The sequence below is a fragment of the Passer domesticus genome, unplaced genomic scaffold (assembly GCF_036417665.1).
Source record: "Passer domesticus isolate bPasDom1 unplaced genomic scaffold, bPasDom1.hap1 HAP1_SCAFFOLD_144, whole genome shotgun sequence".
Classification (NCBI taxonomy): domain Eukaryota; kingdom Metazoa; phylum Chordata; class Aves; order Passeriformes; family Passeridae; genus Passer; species Passer domesticus.
In genome coordinates, this window is record NW_026989935.1 from 57,816 (window position 1) to 75,380 (window position 17,565).

Below are 17,565 nucleotides of genomic sequence, written 5' to 3' on the forward strand. Positions count from 1 at the left end.
TTGCAGGGGATCTGAGGGAGGGCATGGACTGTGGTGCAACTGGGGCTGCCTGTCAGCTGATGCCAAATGCCTTCCGGCAGAGGCTGGGCAGAAGCTGCAGCCAGGCCAGGCTGGGAAACAGCCCTGCAGGGCGTGAAAGCAGCAGCGGGGCAGCGAGGCTGCCATGGATCCCTTCCCGCTGTGCCGGGCACGGCGTGTCCAGATGTGCAGCCAAAGCCCCCGGCTGCTGAGTCCCAGGGGAAGGATAAGGGAAATGCACCCACCTTGTCTTGTCTGCAGACATTCCTTCAGCATTTGCCACATGATTTCTAATGGGTTCTGGAATTTCTTGCCTGCCATGTCTTTGGTCTCTCCTGTCAGAGGACCTTAAGAGAAAGTAGTTCCATTTCCCAGCAATGGACCCCACAAAAGCAGGGCTCAGCCTGTGGGGTCAGCAGGGACACACTACTCACTCCTGTGATGGGAGCTGGGCTTTTGTGCAGCATCCAAGGTAGGAGTTGGTGCAGTCGTTGCTCCAGATATATCTGTAACACAACAGCCACAGAAGCTTCTGTCATCTGGTCCTGACCAGTCAGTCAAACATTACGCCTTGGTGGGACAGTGAGAACATACCTGCAGAATGCTCGGAGGGCTTCACAACTTCAGAGCGCCAGGCTAATGGAGAATCCTTCCCAGCCTCCCAGTCTGGAAGCAAACCAAGATGAGAACTGTTTCCATTGTGTGCCAGGGCTGGCTCTGGCCCCGGGGGGGCAGCAGGGCTCCCGCTCGGGGCTGCTCCTGTGCCTTGGGCCTCTGGGCACTCAGGGCCAGCTCCGCAGCAGCTGCAGCACCAGGGACGTTGCTGCACCAGTCCCGTTTCCCCGGGGCTCTGAACCAGCTCCAGAGGCCTGGAAGCCGAGGCGCCTCCAGCTTTGGCTGCTGCCGGGCTGGGCAAGGGCAGGCCCTGGGGGAAGAGCTGCTGCCACACAGCCCCGGCCAGGGCTGAGCCCAGCACAGCAATTACCTGCTGTGCCTGTGCCCGTGTCTGGCTTTGCCTTCCTTCCTGCAGCAGGGGCCGGCACCGAAGATGGAGTGCTTCCTTCAAGAAATGCCACCTTCCACTGAAGCACTATGTCCATCTCTTGACAAAAGAAGGGAGACAGCTGCATCAGATGGAGCTGTTCCCCACTTGGGCAGTGGCATAAGAGGTAATATTTGTGAAATTTATGGAGCAGGAAAATGGCCAGATTACAGTAGCGTGATGTGAGCACTTCCACCTCCAAACAGCCACCCTTTTCCTAATCTGCAGGGCTGGATATAGTGGGGGATCTCAGGGTGTGTTACAGTTTGGGCTGCCTGTCAGCTGATGCCTTCCTGCAGAGGCTGGGCAGAAGCTGCAGCCAGGCCAGGCTCGGAAACAGCCCTGCAGGGTGTGAAAGCAGCAGCGGGGCAGCGAGGCTGCCATGGATACCTTCCTGCTGTGCCAGGCACGGTGTGTCCAGATGTGCAGCCAAAGACCCCGGCTGCTGAGTCCCAGGGGAAGCATGAGGGAAATGCACCCACCTTCTCTTGTCTGCAGGGGTTCCTTCAGCTCTTTCCTCATCTGTTTGGATGGTTGCAGGGACATCTTATCTGTTGTATCTTGGATTTTCCCTGTTGGAGTAACTTAGACAAAAATATTTCCATTTCCCAGCAATGGATCCTACAAAAGCATGGCTCAGCCTTTGAGGTCAGCAGGGACACACTACTCACCACTGTGATGGGAGCTGGGCTTGCGTATAGCATCCAAGGTAGGAGCTGGAGAAGCTGGAGAAGTCCTCCCTGTAGACACATCTGTAACACAACAGCCACAGCAGCTTCTGTCACCTGCTTCCTGCCCGCTTGTCTACAATTCTTCCTTGGTGACACACCGAGAACATACCTGCAGGAGGCTCCAAGGGCTTCAAAACTTTATTCATCCAAGCTGATGGAGAAGCCTTCCCAGCCTCATCTAGAACGGAGCACAGATGAGAACACTTTCCAGGGTGTGCTGGGATCCCCTTCTGCCACAGGGAACTGGGCACTGCCAGGGGGTCGGCTAAGGCCGTGGGAGCCAGATGTGAATAGACATGGCCAAAGGTGCACAGGGGCCTGGGGAGATCTGGGCTGGCTCCTGGTCACTCTCCACACTCTTTCCCTGCCCTCAGCAACATCGCAGGGAGGGGTGGCTGGAGCAGCACAAGGCCCTGGGGCTCTCTCCCTCAGACACAGAGGAAATCCTCCCTAAATCCCTGAGGCAAACTGCAGCAGGCAGTGCCACAATTATGCCTCCCTACCTCCTTCTGTCCCTCCTGCCCTCCTTCTGTGGGGAAACCCCCCAGATCCCAAGGGCAAACAGCCAGGCCCTCTCAGGACACACTGGAGCCTTGCTCTCCCCCTCTGTCCTTTCCCCACCCTGGGCACCCCGTGCAGTCACTGCCAGGTTTCAGGACATGTCTCCCACAGAGGGACCCCAGCAGGACTGCTCAGTACCCGAGTGCCCTGAGCCTGCTCGGGATAATTCCCCTGGTCTGTGCCGCTCTAGTCCAGGCTGTGCCCGCACTGCCAAGCAGCAGAGAGGGCAGCTCAAGCCTCAGCAGGGCTCAGGCCCAGAGGCACAGCAATTACCTCCTGTGCCTGTGCCTGGCATGGCCTCCCTTCCTTCAGCAGAGGCTGACATGGAGCCCCTGCTTCCTCCGGGAAATGCTTCTTTCTCCGCAGGCTCTCCTTTCATTTCTGGAGAATGCAAAAGAGACAGATGGATCAGATGGAAACATTCCTGACTGGCAATGGGGAAGGTGACAACTTCAGGAAGCATCCCTTGTGAAAGGAATGGATAAGGATCAGAAAACACCCAGGATTTTGGGACAACCCAAGGCTGCTTCCTTCCCCAAACAGCCCCAACATCTGATCTGCCTGGACACCAGGAAATTGCAGGGGATCTGAGGGTGGGCATGGACTGTGGTGCAACTGGGGCTGCCAGTCAGCTGATGCCAAATGCCTTCCTGCAGAGGCTGGGCAGAAGCTGCAGCCAGGCCAGGCTGGGAAACAGCCCTGCAGGGCGTGAAAGCAGCAGCGGGGCAGCGAGGCTGCCATGGATCCCTTCCCGCTGTGCCGGGCACGGCGTGTCCAGATGTGCAGCCAAAGCCCCCGGCTGCTGAGTCCCAGGGGCAGCATGAGGGAAATGCACCCACCTTGCCTTCTCTGCAGACGTTCCTTCAGCATTTGCCACATGATTTCTAATGGGTCCAGGAATTTCTTGTCTGCCATGTCTTTGATCTCTTCTGGTGGAGGACCTTAAGAGAAAGTAGTTCCATTTCCCAGGAATGGATCCCACAAAATCAGGTCTCAGCCTTTGGGTTCAGCAGGGACACACTACTCACCCCTGCCATGGGAGCTGGGCTTATGTGCAGCATCCAAGTTAGTAGTTGGTGGAGTTGTCCCTGCAGACACGGCTGTAAAACAACAGCCAGGGAAGCTTCTGTCATCTGGTTCTTACCAGTCAGTCAAACATTACACCTTGGTGGGACAGTGAGAACATACCTGCAGAATGCCCAGAGGGCTTCACAACTTCAGAGCGCCAGGCTAATGGAGGAACCGTCCCAGGATCCCAGTCTGGAAGCAAACCAAGATGACAACTGTTTCCATTGTGTGCCAGGGCTGGCTCTGGCCCTGGGCTGGAGGCAGGGCTCCTGCTCGGGGCTGATCCTGTGCCTTGGGCCTCTGGGCACTCAGGGCCAGCTCCGCAGCAGCTGCAGCACCAGGGACGTTGCTGCACCAGTCCCGTTTCCCCGGGGCTCTGAACCTGCTCCAGAGGCCTGGAAGCCGAGGCGCCTCCAGCTTTGGCTGCTGCCGGGCCGGGCAAGGGCAGGCCCTGGGGGAAGAGCTGCTGCCACACAGCCCCGGCCAGGGCTGAGCCTGGCACAGCAATTACCTGCTGTGCCTGTGCCCGTGTCTGGCATTGCCTTCCTTCCTGCAGCTGGGGCTCGCATTGAAGATGGAGTGCTTCCTTCAGGAATTGCCACCTTCCACTGAAGCACTATGTCCATCTCTTGACAAAGGAAGGGAGACAGCTGCATCAGATGGAGCTGTTCCCCACTTGGGCGGTGGCATCAGAGGTAATATTTGTGAAATTTATGGAGCAGGAAAATGGCCAGATTCCAGTGGCATGATGTGAGCACTTCCACCTCCAAACAGCCACCCTTTTCCTAATCTGCAGGGCTGGATATAGTGGGGGATCTCAGGGTGTGTTACAGTTTGGGCTGCCTGTCAGCTGATGCCTTCCGGCAGAGGCTGGGCAGAAGCTGCAGCCAGGCCAGGCTGGGAAACAGCCCTGCAGGGCGTGAAAGCAGCAGCGGGGTAGCGAGGCTGCCATGGATCCCTTCCTGCTGTGCCGGGCATGGCGTGTCCAGATGTGCAGCCAAAGACCCCGGCTGCTGAGTCCCAGGGGAAGCATGAGGGAAATGCACCCACCTTCTCTTGTCTGCAGGGGTTCCTTCAGCTCTTTCCTCATCTGTTTGGATGGTTGCAGGGACATCTTATCTGTTGTATCTTGGACTTTCCCTGTTGGAGTAACTTAGAGAAAAATAGTTCCATTTCCCAGCAATGGATCCTACAAAAGCAAGGCTCAGCCTGTGGGGTCAGCAGGGACACACTACTCACCACTGTGATGGTAGCTGGACTTGAGTGCAAAATCCAAGGTAGGAGCTGGAGAAGTCCTCCCTGTAGACACATCTGTAACACAACAGCCACAGCAGCTTCTGTCACCTGCTTCCTGCCCGCTTGTCTACAATTCTTCCTTGGTGGCACACTGAGAACATACCTGCAGGAGGCTCCAAGGGCTTCAAAACTTTATTCATCCAAGCTGATGGAGAAGCAACCTCATCTAGAACGGAGCACAGATGAGAACACTTTCCAGGGTGTGCTGGGATCCCCTTCTGCCACAGGGAACTGTGCACTGCCAGGGGGTCGGCTAAGGCCGTGGGAGCCAGATGTGAATAGACATGGCCAAAGGTGCACAGGGGCCTGGGGAGCTCTGGGCTGGCTCCTGGTCACTTTCCACACTCTTTCCCTGCCCTCAGCAACATCCCTGGGAGGGGTGGCTGGAGCAGCGCAGGGTTCCGGGGTTCTCTCCGTCAGACACAGAAGAAATCCTCTCTAAAACCCCGGCGAAAACTGCAGCAGGCAGTGACACAGGTATCCCTCCCTCCCTCTGTCCCTCCTGTCCTCCTTCTGCTGGGACAGCTCCCAGATCCCAAGGGCAAACAGCCAGGCCCTCTCAGGACACACTGGAGCCTTCCTCTCCCCCTCTGTCCTTTCCCCACCGTGGGCACCTCGTGCAGTCGCTGCCAGGTTTCAGGACATGTCTCCCATGGAGGGACCCCAGCAGGACTGCTCAGGACCCGAGTGCCCTGAGCCTGCTCAGGATAATTCCCCTGGGCTGTGCCGGTCCAGTCCAGGATGTGCCCGCACTGCCAATCAGCAGAGAGGGCAGCTCAAGCCTCAGCAGGGCTCAGGCCCAGAGGCACAGCAATTACCTCCTGTGCCTGTGCCTGGCATGGCCTCCCTTCCTGCAGCAGAGGCTGGCACGGAACCACTGCTTCCACCGGGAAATGCTTCCTTCTGCACAGGCTCTCCTTTCATTTCTGGAGAAGGAAAAGGGACAGCTGGATCAGATGGAAACATTCCTCATTGGGAATGAGCCATGGATGCCATCCCGCTGTGCCAGGAACCATGCGTTCAGATGTGCAGCCAAAACCCCCGGCTGCTGAGTCCCAGGGGAAGCATGAGGCAAATGCCCCCACCTTGTCCTCCCTGCAGCATTTTCTTCAACACTTGCCTCATCTGTTTGGATGGTTCCAGGGATATCTTCTCTGCTGTGTCTTGCATCTTCCTCTTTGGAGGAACTTAGAGAAAAATATTTCCATTTCCCAGGAATGCATCCCACAAAAACAGTGCTCAACTTGTGGGGTCAGCAGGGACACACTACTCACCCCTGCCATGCAGACTGGTCTTGTTGGCAATAACCACCAACGTACGTATGAATCTCCTCCCTGTAGACACACCTGTAACTCAACAGCCACAGAAGCTTCTGCCATCTCTGCTGAGCTGCACGGGCACCACTGAGCCGCAGCAGCGGTGAGGGGATCGTGCAGGCCGAGGGCACACACGTGCATGGTTCTGTGCTGGCACCTGCAGCGCTGCCTCCCTGGCCCAGCTTTGGGCTCTGAGCTGGCAGCCCTCCCAGGGGAAAGGCCTTGACCTACCCTCAGCATATCCCAGAGCCTCAGTCCTGGATGTGGGGCCTTCACCAGCAGGTTCAGCTGCAAAGAAAGGCAGGACAGAAGAGCTCCTGTGGCACTGCAGGAGATCCTCAGGCTGCCCACAAGGCTCAGCCCCGGGGCACAGCCCTAGGCCCGGCCCCTTCCCTCTCTGCTCTTCTCTGTGGCTGCACAGAGCACATGGAAGGACACACTGGCATTGCACACGGGAGGAAGATTGAAAGCTAAATGCTCCTTCCTCCCAATGACAGTGATCCAGTGGGAGCCCTCAGGGCTCCAGAAGGGAGCAGGGCAAGATTTCCAGATTCTTTCAACCTTAAGATTATGTTAAGGGAAATGGTTTGTAAGTGAGCTTTTGTTGCATTAATCCTGATTATTCACTCAGGAAAGACAGAATGAAAACTTGCCTCTAGCATCCTCAAAGAACTTCAAACCATCATTCATCAGGACTTCCTGAAAACCCATGTCACGATTCCAGTCTAGAAGGGAGCAGAGATCAGAACCATTTCCATGGTGTGCTAGGATCCCCTTCTGCCACAGGGAACTGGGCAATGCAGGGGTGTTGGGTAAGGCTGTGGGAGCCAGATGTGAATGGACATGGCCAAAGCTGCACAGGGGCCTGGGGAGCTCTCCAGCCTCTTAGCAGGCCCTGTGCAACATCTCTGGAGGGGTGGCTGGAGTAGCCCAGGGCCCGTGGGGTCTCTCTCCCTCCCACAGAGGAAACCCTCCCTAAAGCCCGGGGCAAAACCATCCCCAGCGCTTCCCAGGGAGCAGGGAGCGCTGTCCCGGGAAAGGGCAGCCAGGCTGCCGGCTCACCTGCTCGCCGTGCTTGCAGCGGAGCAGCCTGGGCAGCCCTGGCAGGCAGGGCCACAGCCAGGAGCAGCAGGAGTAGGAGGCGCAGAGCAAGGGCCATGGTGCCTTGTCCTCCGCCAGTCCCGCAGCTCTTGCTGCCACCGCTGTCCCGACACCGCTGTCCCAACGTCAGCACCGCTGCTGCCACCGCTGCTGCTGCCGCAACAGTTGTGCTCAGGGACTGACTGCTGGCTCCTTGTGCTGCTGTGCAACCACGGGGTCTGGCACCTCTGGCGCCTCTGTGACCTCAGGGCCTGCTGAGAGCTCAGCCTGCTGTGACCCCAGAGCCCTTCTGTGACCTCATGGCCTCAGCTGTACCCCCAGAGTGTGCGCCCGTCCGCATGAATGGACTGCCCTGATTGTAAATGGTTTGCTTCATCAAAGGGCCATTGCTCAGCAAAACCTTTCTTTTGCCTGCTGACATTGCTGGTCAGGCTGCGTCCCTCAAGATGCTCTTGATTGTTGCAGTTCAAATTTATTTTATTGATTTCATTTTAAGTGTTGTTTAAGGGCTCTGTTGTGCCCCCATTTTTTTCCTGAGTTGGTTCACCTGTGGGTTTTACCCTCCCTCCAAACTGTCCCTCGTGTCCTTCCCCACCCCTTGTTCCAGCTCTTTCCCTGCCTCTCAAGGCAACCCAGCCCCTCGGTTCCCAACCTTTGGGCCAATCCCTGACTGCAACTCCCCTCTGGCATTCCCCTACTCCTGGGAGCCCCACTGGCCCTTGTGACCCATCCTCTCCACCCTCCTACCCCAATTGGCCCCAGACACTTGATGTAATCCCCTCACTCCTCTCCTGAGGATTCCCTATTTGTGGATGCATTGTTTGCATCCACCCCATGACTTGTATGTGTACAAAACCCCTTGGGGGCAGTACAGCTAGGGGCTTCTCATCCTGTTCTCTTCACCTGGACTAAGGTGTTCCTTGCAGAACCTGAAGACAGAACGCCTCCTCCTTTCTCCTGTGCCTCGTCCCTCTCGTGGCTTGTGTCTGACACTGGAGAGCAACTGGCACTAAAGGCTCTGCCTCTGGTAAATCCCCATAGCGAGGCAGTTCCCGACTCCTGCCGTAGTGCCGGAGTTCTAAGAGCTAGCCCAGGTTCCAGCACTCACTTCACTAATGTACCGAATGCCCCTTCTTCAGAGCCTGCTCTGGTGCTCTGCCAGCTCACACAGCAGAGTGTGATTCACATACTGCAGCCCAGAGTTAGGTTGTTGCAACATTGAAATGGGTGTGGTTGGCAGGGTGGCTGGGCATAAATCACTACAGAACTAAAGCAAATGTGTGCACAGTCCCAGGCTGGACTTGAATAGACACAGGAATTGTGGAAAGATGAGGACAAGATAGCAGAAAACAATGGAAAAACCAGCTGAAAAGGAGGACATGCTGACATGATCCGTCCTAAGGACGTGATTCGTGGAGGTTCTTTTTCACTGATCTCAGGGTGCAAAAACTGACACGACGACACGACAAGGGGATTTGCAGTAAAATCAAAATACATATACTTTTATTAAATAGCCATAGCAAAGATGTGTTAGAGAGAAGGGGAAAGAAGAAAGGGAAAAGAATAAGGAAAAGAAAAAGAAGAGAGGGAGGGCAAGGAGGTATATAGCCACCAGACGTGCGGATGACAAAGTCCCTGGAAGTCCGGTCGACGAAGAGGCCTGTCGTCCTCACGTCAGGGGAGATCTCAAAGGTATCAGTCAGGTCTAACCTTCTTTATAGTCCTTTTGAAATGGGGGAAGGGGACCCATTTCAAAATAGTCTATGGATAAAGGGTACAAGGAGTCCATGAGTAGTCCATCAGGAACAGGTGTCGTCAGCAGCAGATGTCGTAGGCAGGAACCATTGTCTTCTCGGTCCAGTGGTCGCTTGCAAAACTTGCTCCGGTCCCCACGCATACCTTCCCTCACCCTACGGTGGGGATTTCAGTCTTAGTCCTTTTGGGAAAAGAGGGGAGCTTTTCCATGTAGGGGTCGCACGTCTCAGTCCTTGAGGGGAGAACCTTCTCCCATCTCAGTCCATCTGTCACGGTGGTTGATGTACGGTGAATGGAGGGTCCTTTTGTGGTGACCTCCAGGAAGGTCATTCCAGAGAGAAAGTCCGGCCAAGTCAGAAGGGTGGAGAAATTCCAGCCCTAGCATTGCTAGGTGATGCAGGCGAAGGAGAGCACACTGCCCCTTCTTGGGTGCAGTGTTCCATGAGTTGAGCAAACACACCCGTAGGCAATAATCTGGCTTGGTGGACCAGACAGACCTGGATTTTCAGAACAGGATCTTTCCCTCTCCCCGGTGGTCTTGGCTTTCACGACGATCGAGAGGCAAAAAATGAGGGAAGTTTCGGACAGACTCTCACACGACCCCGTGACTCACGATTGTCTTGAAAGGATCTTCATCAGCAGGTCTTCAAGTCTCCTTCACGCTGGTAGCATACCTCAGAAAATAGGGACAGTATGACAGAGGGAGAGGAAAAGAGGAAAAAAAAAGATAAGAAGAAATAAAAGAAGAGCAAAAAAGAGAAGCAATTAGCAAAACAAAATCAAAACAATTTTTTAGCAAATAATTAAATAATAATTGAAAATGATCAAAATAATAATTGGAACAAAATCACAAATTATTATCTTAAATAATTGAAAAATCACAAATGGTAATCAAATAATCAAAATAAAATCATAAATGGTCAAAAGTAAAAGTAATAATAAAATGAATATAAATTTAACAAAGTCACAAAATGGAAGATAAAAAGTTATTTCAAAACACATCTACTGATTCATAATCGTCTTGTGTCAATTGTCTTGGGGACATCCATAGTAAAAAGGACATCGGCCAAATTGTGTGCATTAATTATGGACGTCAGTCTTGTTAACCGTTTCATCATTCTCCAATTCATGACAAACAAGATTGCTGACAAAACAAAACCAATCGAAACCAGGATCAAAAGGACAACAATAGGATGACACATGGTGTTCAGGACACTTGTGGCAGTTGGTGACCACCCAAAAAGAGTATCCCACCACTTGTGCTCGGCATCTCTCTTTACTCTTTCCCATGACACGGTGTATTTGTTTTACATTGTGATGAACAGTTACTAGGGTCTTCTGCCCATCTTTCTTGATCTTTCCCAGAATCTCAGCCAAGTCTTGGTGGAGCAGCAACTGCTTTACCAAAGTGAGGTTCATCCCAATTGGAGTAGGTATCAATTTGTGAATCAGGGTGTAATTAGATTGCAAAAGTTGGTGAGAGGTAACTGGAGCTACATAAGAGAAATCACATCCTACAATTCTGGTAAAATTACAAGCACAGAAATTTGAATGATTCTTAGTATCCACTACTACATTTTCTACAAATACAAGATCACAGGCAGTTCTAAAGCACGCACATCCATTGCCTATGTATATGAGAACTGTTTCAGAAGTCTCGTTAGGATGTATTTCAAAGTGACAGATATTCTGCTCTGTGTCCACACAGATGTCCTGGGCTATGATTCCATTGCTTTCACAGATGAACCCTTGTTGTTCACGGACAATACAAGATTCCAGATTGACAGTTTGCCATTTGTTGTTAATCTGGCGGGCCCATTCCTTATGCTCCGAAGGATAGAGGATAGCTCCGTCATGATTTATCCCTAATGCTATAATAGGAAAAACCAAATGTACTGAAGCACTACGTATGGTTAACACAAAAGCTGTGGCCGTGTTTGAAATGGGGTTATAAGTGAAATTCACCAAATTCCACCAGGATTGGAATTCTCTTTCAAAGTCAGTAGCACTGTCCCAGATTATTTTTCAAATTTCAGTGGGAAAAGTGCCTTCTTCACCTTCTTTTATAATTGAGGCAGCAACTGACTGCATCCACAATTGAGCCTGAATACAGCTGAGAGCCAAAGAAACATTATTTTGTGTGGCATTGAGTGCATCAATCACCAATTTGTGGTCGTTTACATTTACCTTTTCCCAATTTGGTAGTATGTTTGATAGCAGTCACTGATGTGTTAAGGATGATTGCAGTGGTTGCTGTAATTTGGTCAGATTTTCACTCATAGCGGCCAATTTGTTCAAGTTTACTTAATTTACATGTTAAGTGTAATATTATCACTTTGTGTTACCATAAAGGGAAAGGAAAACAATATATTTGTTGTATAATGCTAGTGTTATCATGGTTTCTCAGGTCTTCATGTCCCATGGAGTTCTTCTGTAAAAAATAAGCACAACAGAATCTGCCACGAAGAGGCAGAAAGAGTTAGAACAATGGGATTGTCAGAGAGGTTTTTAACACCAGTGGTACTTCCCCTACAATAGGGGGTGGTCCACCAAAAACAGGTTGTCCAGGGTAATGTGCTGGGTTCTTGAAATCATCTGGTCTGTGTAGTGAAGGAATTATGCTTGGAGCTGTCAGGCAAAAAGCAGTGATTTTAGGACACCCATTTGCCCCCCATCTATCGTAAGGGGTGTGAGAAGTCCATTCAACCCCTTCACCTTTTGCCCAATCCTGTGCACTTTTGACTGTAAAGTGAGAAACATTATCAGATTGAATTTCTTGTGGGGTTAGGAAAATTCCAAACCATCCCTGTATTGCTTTAACAGTATTATTTCCTGTAGCTCTTTTAAAAGCATCGGCCTGAAACAACACAAATACAAGTGCGGCATAGGACTTGATGTTAATACTGACAAGAAAATAATTCTGTCCCTTACACTGGAAAATACTACAAATGGTTAACAGTTCCTCTACCTGAGCACTGCCTTCTCCCTCTCTGTTAGCAGAAGTGGGGAAGAAAGGAGGGGTTGCTTTAATCACAGAGGCAAGCTTGTTTTGGCTGCTACCCAAGCTCTCAGTTTCTTGTATTGCTAAGTTTTTTTTCTACTCCTGTGAGAGTTAAGCCAACCACAGACAAACCTCTTTCCCAGGTAGAGTATCTTCTCTCAGCATCTTTGAAACCATGGGAATAAAAACCAATGGGCCTTGTTGGACCCTCGGGACCCCGCTGCCCAATGTGTACTGATAACCCTGAGGAGGCAAATCCCCACTCTACCTGAAAGGGATCTGTAGGATGGATAGGGTCCAGTGCTTGGTGAGCTGTTGCTTCAAAAATCAGCGATTGCAGTGCTTTCTCTTGAGAAAGACTCCAATCCCATTTTATCCCTTTTCTCGGCAAGTCATAAGAGGGAACAAATGGGTTATTCTGGTTACTAAGAAGTTTATCTGGTGTTTCTATAGGGGACATAGCTGCTATGGGTTTTTGAGGGAAAATTGCTATAGGTTTAAGTGTTTCTGTAAACCTTTGAATTAAAGAGGTCATAATTTTAGACTTTACAGGTGATTGCATTGGTGACTCATAGCTTGTAGCTGGTTTTCTTTCATGCATTATTTGCAAGCAGGCAGCTTTGTGAATGTTTTCCAGGAGTTGGTTAGGGGTACCAGCTATGGTTAAAAGGTTTCCCCTTTCCGAGGGGTTAAGCCCCTCTGTCCAATAAGCTATATGCTGAATTAGGGACCATGGGATGCGTCTGTCTCCCGTTGGTAAGAACACTCCATGTCTCCAGTACCCACCGGCTTCTTGTTCTGACAAATGTGTTTGAACTTTCCCAGTGAGAGATTTTGTTTCAGTTTTGTGAGAGAGAAGCCCATACTGCTTTGCAAGTTTTGTTAATTCAGTAGCAGTGTATGGGATTTCTTTAGTGATTATATGTGGGTCAAAATCCTCATCATTAATATAGTTGCATTCTGTTTTAATTTGAGGTTTCATGCTATTGCAACAACAGTGTTCCCCAAAATTTTTCATCAGAACTAATTCTTTTTGGGGGTAATTTTGATTAAGGTGAGACGTTTCCTTCTCCTCTCTTTCTTTTGAGGAATCAAAGTTCTGTGAATTTTTAACATGTACCTCTCTCAAGGCAGCCCGTAATAAATTATTTTCATTTCTTTCTTCATCTAATTGTTTTTGCAAAACTCCAACTAAGTTTTGAAGGGAGTCTATTATAGCATTTTCCTCACTTCTTCGCTTAAAGCGAGTTTCTATGGCTGCTGTGAGGCAGGCTCCCAAAACTGAGCAGAGGATGGTTTTATCTTTACCAAGTTTAAATTTTGTTTCATGCTGCAAGAACATATTCTATCAACAACATTTTCTAAATTAAACCAATTGCTCTTTGCCCAGGCCTCTCCGCCTGGTGAAGGTTTTGCATTGTGTTTAGCAAGTAGTGTGTAAAATTCAGTTTTTGCCTTGGCACCAAAATCTTCATTCATCTTGTGAAGGGACTAGGGACCACAACAGGGAGGTGTTTTCAGTTACACAATCACACACTGTGTTTTCCCTTCACTCAACTTTTTCCCTGGGTGGCTGAAGAGACAGAGTCAATCTGGGAGGCCCTGCTTAGTTTCTTCAAGGTGTCTCTTCCTTCCCAGACAGTTAAACACTCACACACAGTTGAAGAGACAGAGTCAATCTGGGAGGCCCTGCTTAGTTTCTTCAAGGTGTCTCTTCCTTCCCAGACAGTTAAACACACTCTTACAACAGAAACAGGGGTTTTTTTGTTGTTTTTTTTTTTTCCTTTTGCACCAAGAGATCTTTTGTGATATTCTGGAGACAGAACCCTCAAAAAGAGTTTGGAGAATGCGTTTTCCGCCTTGGTTTGTGCAGTATGCGGGAAATTCGAATCACAGCCCTTGCTTTCTAAATCCCTTCAACCCCTTTCGGGAAACTTGACAGTTTAGGTGCGGCTGCCGTGAAACGTCCTTCCCCTGTTACAAACTACACGTAACCTGCAGACTCCTCCGTCCCCAGAACCCAAGATCCGTGACCCAAGATCCAATTTATGACACGATCCGTCCTAAGGACGTGATTCGTGTAGGTTCTTTTTCACTGATCTCAGGGTGCAAAAACTGACACGACAAGGGGATTTGCAGTAAAATCAAAATACATATACTTTTATTAAATAGCCATAGCAAAGATGCGTTAGAGAGAAGGGGAATGAAGAAAGGAAAAAGAGTAAGGAAAAGCAAAAGAAGAGAGGGAGGGCAAGGAGGTATATAGCTACCAGATGTGCAGATGACAAAGTCCCTTGAAGTCCGGTTGACGAAGAGGCCTGTCGTCCTCACGTCAGGGGAGATCTCAAAGGTATCAGTCAGGTCTAACCTTCTTTATAGTCCTTTTGAAATGGGGGAAGGGGACCCATTTCAAAATACTCTATTGATAAAGGGTACAAGGAGTCCATCAGTAGTCCATCAGGAACAGGCGTTGTCAGCAGCAGATGTCGTAGGCAGGAACCATTGTCTTCTCGGTCCAGTGGTCGCTTGCAAAACTTGCTCCGGTCCCCACGCATACCTTCCCTCACCCTACGGTGGGGATTTCAGTCTTAGTCCTTTTGGGAAAAGAGGGGAGCTTTTCCATGTAGGGGTCGCACGTCTCAGTCCTTGAGGGGAGAACCTTCTCCCATCTCAGTCCATCTGTCACGGTGGTTGATGTACGGTGAATGGAGGGTCCTTTTGTGGTGACCTCCGGGAAGGTCATTCCAGAGAGAAAGTCCAGCCAAGTCAGAAGGGTGGAGAAATAACAGCACTAGCGTTGCTAGGTGATGCAGGCGAAGGAGAGCACACTGCCCCTTCTTGGGTGCAGTGTTCCATGAGTTGAGCAAACACACCCGTAGGCAATAATCTGGCTTGGTGGACCAGACAGACCTGGATTTTCAGAACGGGATCTTTCCCTTTCCCCGGTGGTCTTGGCTTTCATGACGATCGAGAGGCAAAAAATGAGGGAAGTTTCGGACAGACTCTCACACCTTGTCATCTCCTTTGCTTCTTGCATTCCCTTGCTGCAGGGATGGCAGCAATCAGGCTGTCAGAAGAGGCTTAAGAGAGGCTCCGCTGATTGCAGAAATGGATGCTGCCCAAAGGGAAAAAGAAACAAAAGAAACCAAATTAAAAGAGACAAAGGAAAAAGGAACCATTTTTCCAAACTGAGTTCCTAACAGGGTTGAGCTGGATTCCTCCAGCACCCAGAAATACACAGACATGGGACTGAGGGCACCAGCAGCACGTCTGCCTTCATGTCCACCATGCTGCTGTCACAGGCAAACACGGCCCAGAACTGCACTAGTCCATTCCTCATGGTGTCGTCACTTGCTGGGATTTTTGTCCTGCTATCACTGTGGGATTGCTGCTTGCTGTCCTAAGGATTTATTCCTTTCAGGAAAGTCAACAGACTTATTCAAGCTCCTCTTTTCTACAGACATGGGCTCTTTGAGTGTCCAAGAGAGATGTGGGGTATAAGGCATTCCTCAAGAGACTCCCAAGAGCTCTGAAAAATGTTGATCCCACGTGTTGATCTCAGGAAAGCTGGACATGCAGGTTTTCAGCAGCAAGCCAGGAGCAAGGACACAAGCATCAGGGTGCAGATGTGCTCAGCTCTGGTTTGCAGGAAGAGCAGTGTCTGCCTCAGCACGCCCCACTCCCTCCTGTGCTGGCTGGCATCTTCCTTCACAGCAGGCACAGCCAAGGAAGTGGCCTGGTCACCAGCTCCTTGTCTGCCACCAAACCTGGCAGCAAAGCCACAGCCATTCTCATCTACTTGATGGGGCAAGGCAGCACATGGGGCTGGCACAAATCCTGCACAGCTGTGCCTGTTTGGCTGGCAGAAACCTCCAAGGGTGGGCCAGGCGGGACAAGCTGGGTGCTCTCGGATGCTCACAGTGAGCTCCACCCCAGCTCCCCCATTCCCACAGACCAATCTAAAACCTCTTGGCAGGGACTGCTTTCATTGGGTTCCTCAAGCCCCATCCCCAGCATTGCAATACTTCAGTTCCTTTGCTACCAGGCAAACCTGAATACAGCACCTGAGAGCAAAAGAGGGACACAGAAATGACCAGAAGGTGGGAGCTCTCCTCTGAGGAAGGGCTGGGAGCCTTGTGCCTGTTTATCCTGGAGAAGAGCAAGCCCCAAGGAGACTTTTCAATATTTTCAGGGACTTCTAGGAAAGTTGGGGACATTTCTTTTAGCAGGGCCAATTGCAAGAGGACAAGGGGGAACGGCTTTAAGCTAAAAGACACTCAATTCAGATTGGCTCTGAGGAAGAAACTGTTTGTGAGGAGAGTGCTGGAACACTGGCACAGGCTGCCCAGAGAGCTGGGAGGAGCCCCAACCCAGCAACATTCAAGCTCCGCTTGCATGGCCCTCTGAACAACCTGATCTACTTGAAGATGTCCTTGCCAGTGGCTGGAGTTCTGGGCTAGATGACCTTCACTGGGCCCTTCTAACCTCAAGCAGTCAAGATCCTACTTGGTTTTCATTTGAAAAGCACCCAGAGTGGAGATTACTCTGTGGGGGGCTCATCTGATTCCCTGGAGTTTGGCCAAGGAGCAAACCCTGGCAGGGAACAGCTGTTTGGCCCGCAGCCGCTTTGCCTTGTACCTGCAGAAGTTCCTTGGCAGAGCCTCGCCTGTCCACATCCATCTGCAGGCAGCAGCCCAGAAATTCACACAAGCCAGGGGGTAGCCTGGGCTTTTGCAGATTTGGAACCCCTTGCTTGCCTATCAGGTAGCTGGCCTGAGGCAAAAGGAAACATGAGACTCTATGTGATTCTTCCATATCCTTCAGGGCTCACCTAGACCCCATCTTTAAAACTCCACTCTGCAGTGGCAATTTCTTGCCCAGCAGATGCTTAGAGATGAGCCTTCTCTCCCAAAGGAAAAAAGGCCCCAGTGCAGCCCCAGCTATTCCAGCACCAGGTCTTGCCTTGACGGCTGATGTGAGCCCCAGAGACCTTTTTTGAAGTGGCCCTTGCTGGAAGCACTTCAAGCTGTGGGAATGGGATTTTCTCTAATGGACTGAGAGCAGAAGGACACGACTATCTGAGCACATTTCCACCTTACCTTGACACTGGTCTCCTGCATATAAGGAGCCTCTCCTGTGGCCATTTCTATTCCCGCAATGCCAAGGGACCAGGTGTCCACTTTGGGGCCGTAAGGCTCTCTTCTCACCACCTCGGGTGCCATCCAGTAAGTGGTCCCGACCATCGACCTCCGTTTCCTGTGCCCAGGGCTGAGCACAGCACAGAGGCCAAAATCAGCTGAGGAGGAAAACAAACACTGCTTCAAGTAGGAAACCAAGGAAAAGGGCTTCTCACTCTCAGTCCCAGAACGCAGTGCTTAATGGAGCTGGAAAAGCAGCTGGGCTCTCCTTCCTCAGGGCTGCAGCCAAGGACATGGGCAATTGTACAGGTAACAACCCGCCCAGGATTCCCACAAAACCTTGGCTTTTCCTCATTGCCCTGAACGTTTACACTGTAACTCCCTCCCTTTGGAAGGAACACCCACAAACCAAAGTTACTCTGGATACCTGGTTGCTCTCTAGACCACTCAGCACCTTCCAGCTGCGGCCTGGGCTTGCACAGCGCTCCCTGCACTCTCAGCAGCCACTGCTGGCACCCGGCACCTCTCCAAAGCAGCC

General features: G+C 51.1%; 1 protein-coding gene and 1 long non-coding RNA gene across 2 annotated transcripts in view; both read right to left on the reverse strand.

The window, feature by feature from the left end:
- The window catches only part of LOC135291915 (uncharacterized), a 30,488-nt gene extending 23,323 nt beyond the window's left edge, over positions 1–7,165 (reverse strand). Inside the window, exons 1-21 of the mRNA XM_064406158.1 lie at positions 7,095–7,165; positions 6,686–6,757; positions 6,264–6,320; positions 5,991–6,062; positions 5,802–5,903; positions 5,535–5,642; positions 4,820–4,882; positions 4,660–4,731; positions 4,471–4,560; positions 3,932–4,048; positions 3,541–3,612; positions 3,381–3,452; positions 3,192–3,293; positions 2,626–2,733; positions 1,901–1,969; positions 1,732–1,812; positions 1,543–1,644; positions 1,004–1,120; positions 613–684; positions 453–524; positions 264–365 (exon numbers count right to left, since the gene is read on the reverse strand). Of these exons, the coding sequence (XP_064262228.1) occupies positions 264–365; positions 453–524; positions 613–684; positions 1,004–1,120; positions 1,543–1,644; positions 1,732–1,812; positions 1,901–1,969; positions 2,626–2,733; positions 3,192–3,293; positions 3,381–3,452; positions 3,541–3,612; positions 3,932–4,048; positions 4,471–4,560; positions 4,660–4,731; positions 4,820–4,882; positions 5,535–5,642; positions 5,802–5,903; positions 5,991–6,062; positions 6,264–6,320; positions 6,686–6,743 (1,708 nt within the window). The 5' untranslated portion in view covers positions 6,744–6,757; positions 7,095–7,165. The remainder of the gene's footprint in view (positions 1–263; positions 366–452; positions 525–612; positions 685–1,003; positions 1,121–1,542; positions 1,645–1,731; positions 1,813–1,900; positions 1,970–2,625; positions 2,734–3,191; positions 3,294–3,380; positions 3,453–3,540; positions 3,613–3,931; positions 4,049–4,470; positions 4,561–4,659; positions 4,732–4,819; positions 4,883–5,534; positions 5,643–5,801; positions 5,904–5,990; positions 6,063–6,263; positions 6,321–6,685; positions 6,758–7,094) is intronic.
- A 5,603-nt stretch (positions 7,166–12,768) lies between these two features.
- Positions 12,769–17,468, reverse strand: LOC135291911 (uncharacterized). Its single transcript, XR_010354559.1, has 3 exons — positions 16,989–17,468; positions 16,528–16,662; positions 12,769–15,004 (listed from the first exon to the last, which is right to left on the reverse strand). It is a non-coding gene; the product is annotated as an uncharacterized LOC135291911 (long non-coding RNA).
- Between the last annotated feature and the right edge of the window lie 97 nt (positions 17,469–17,565).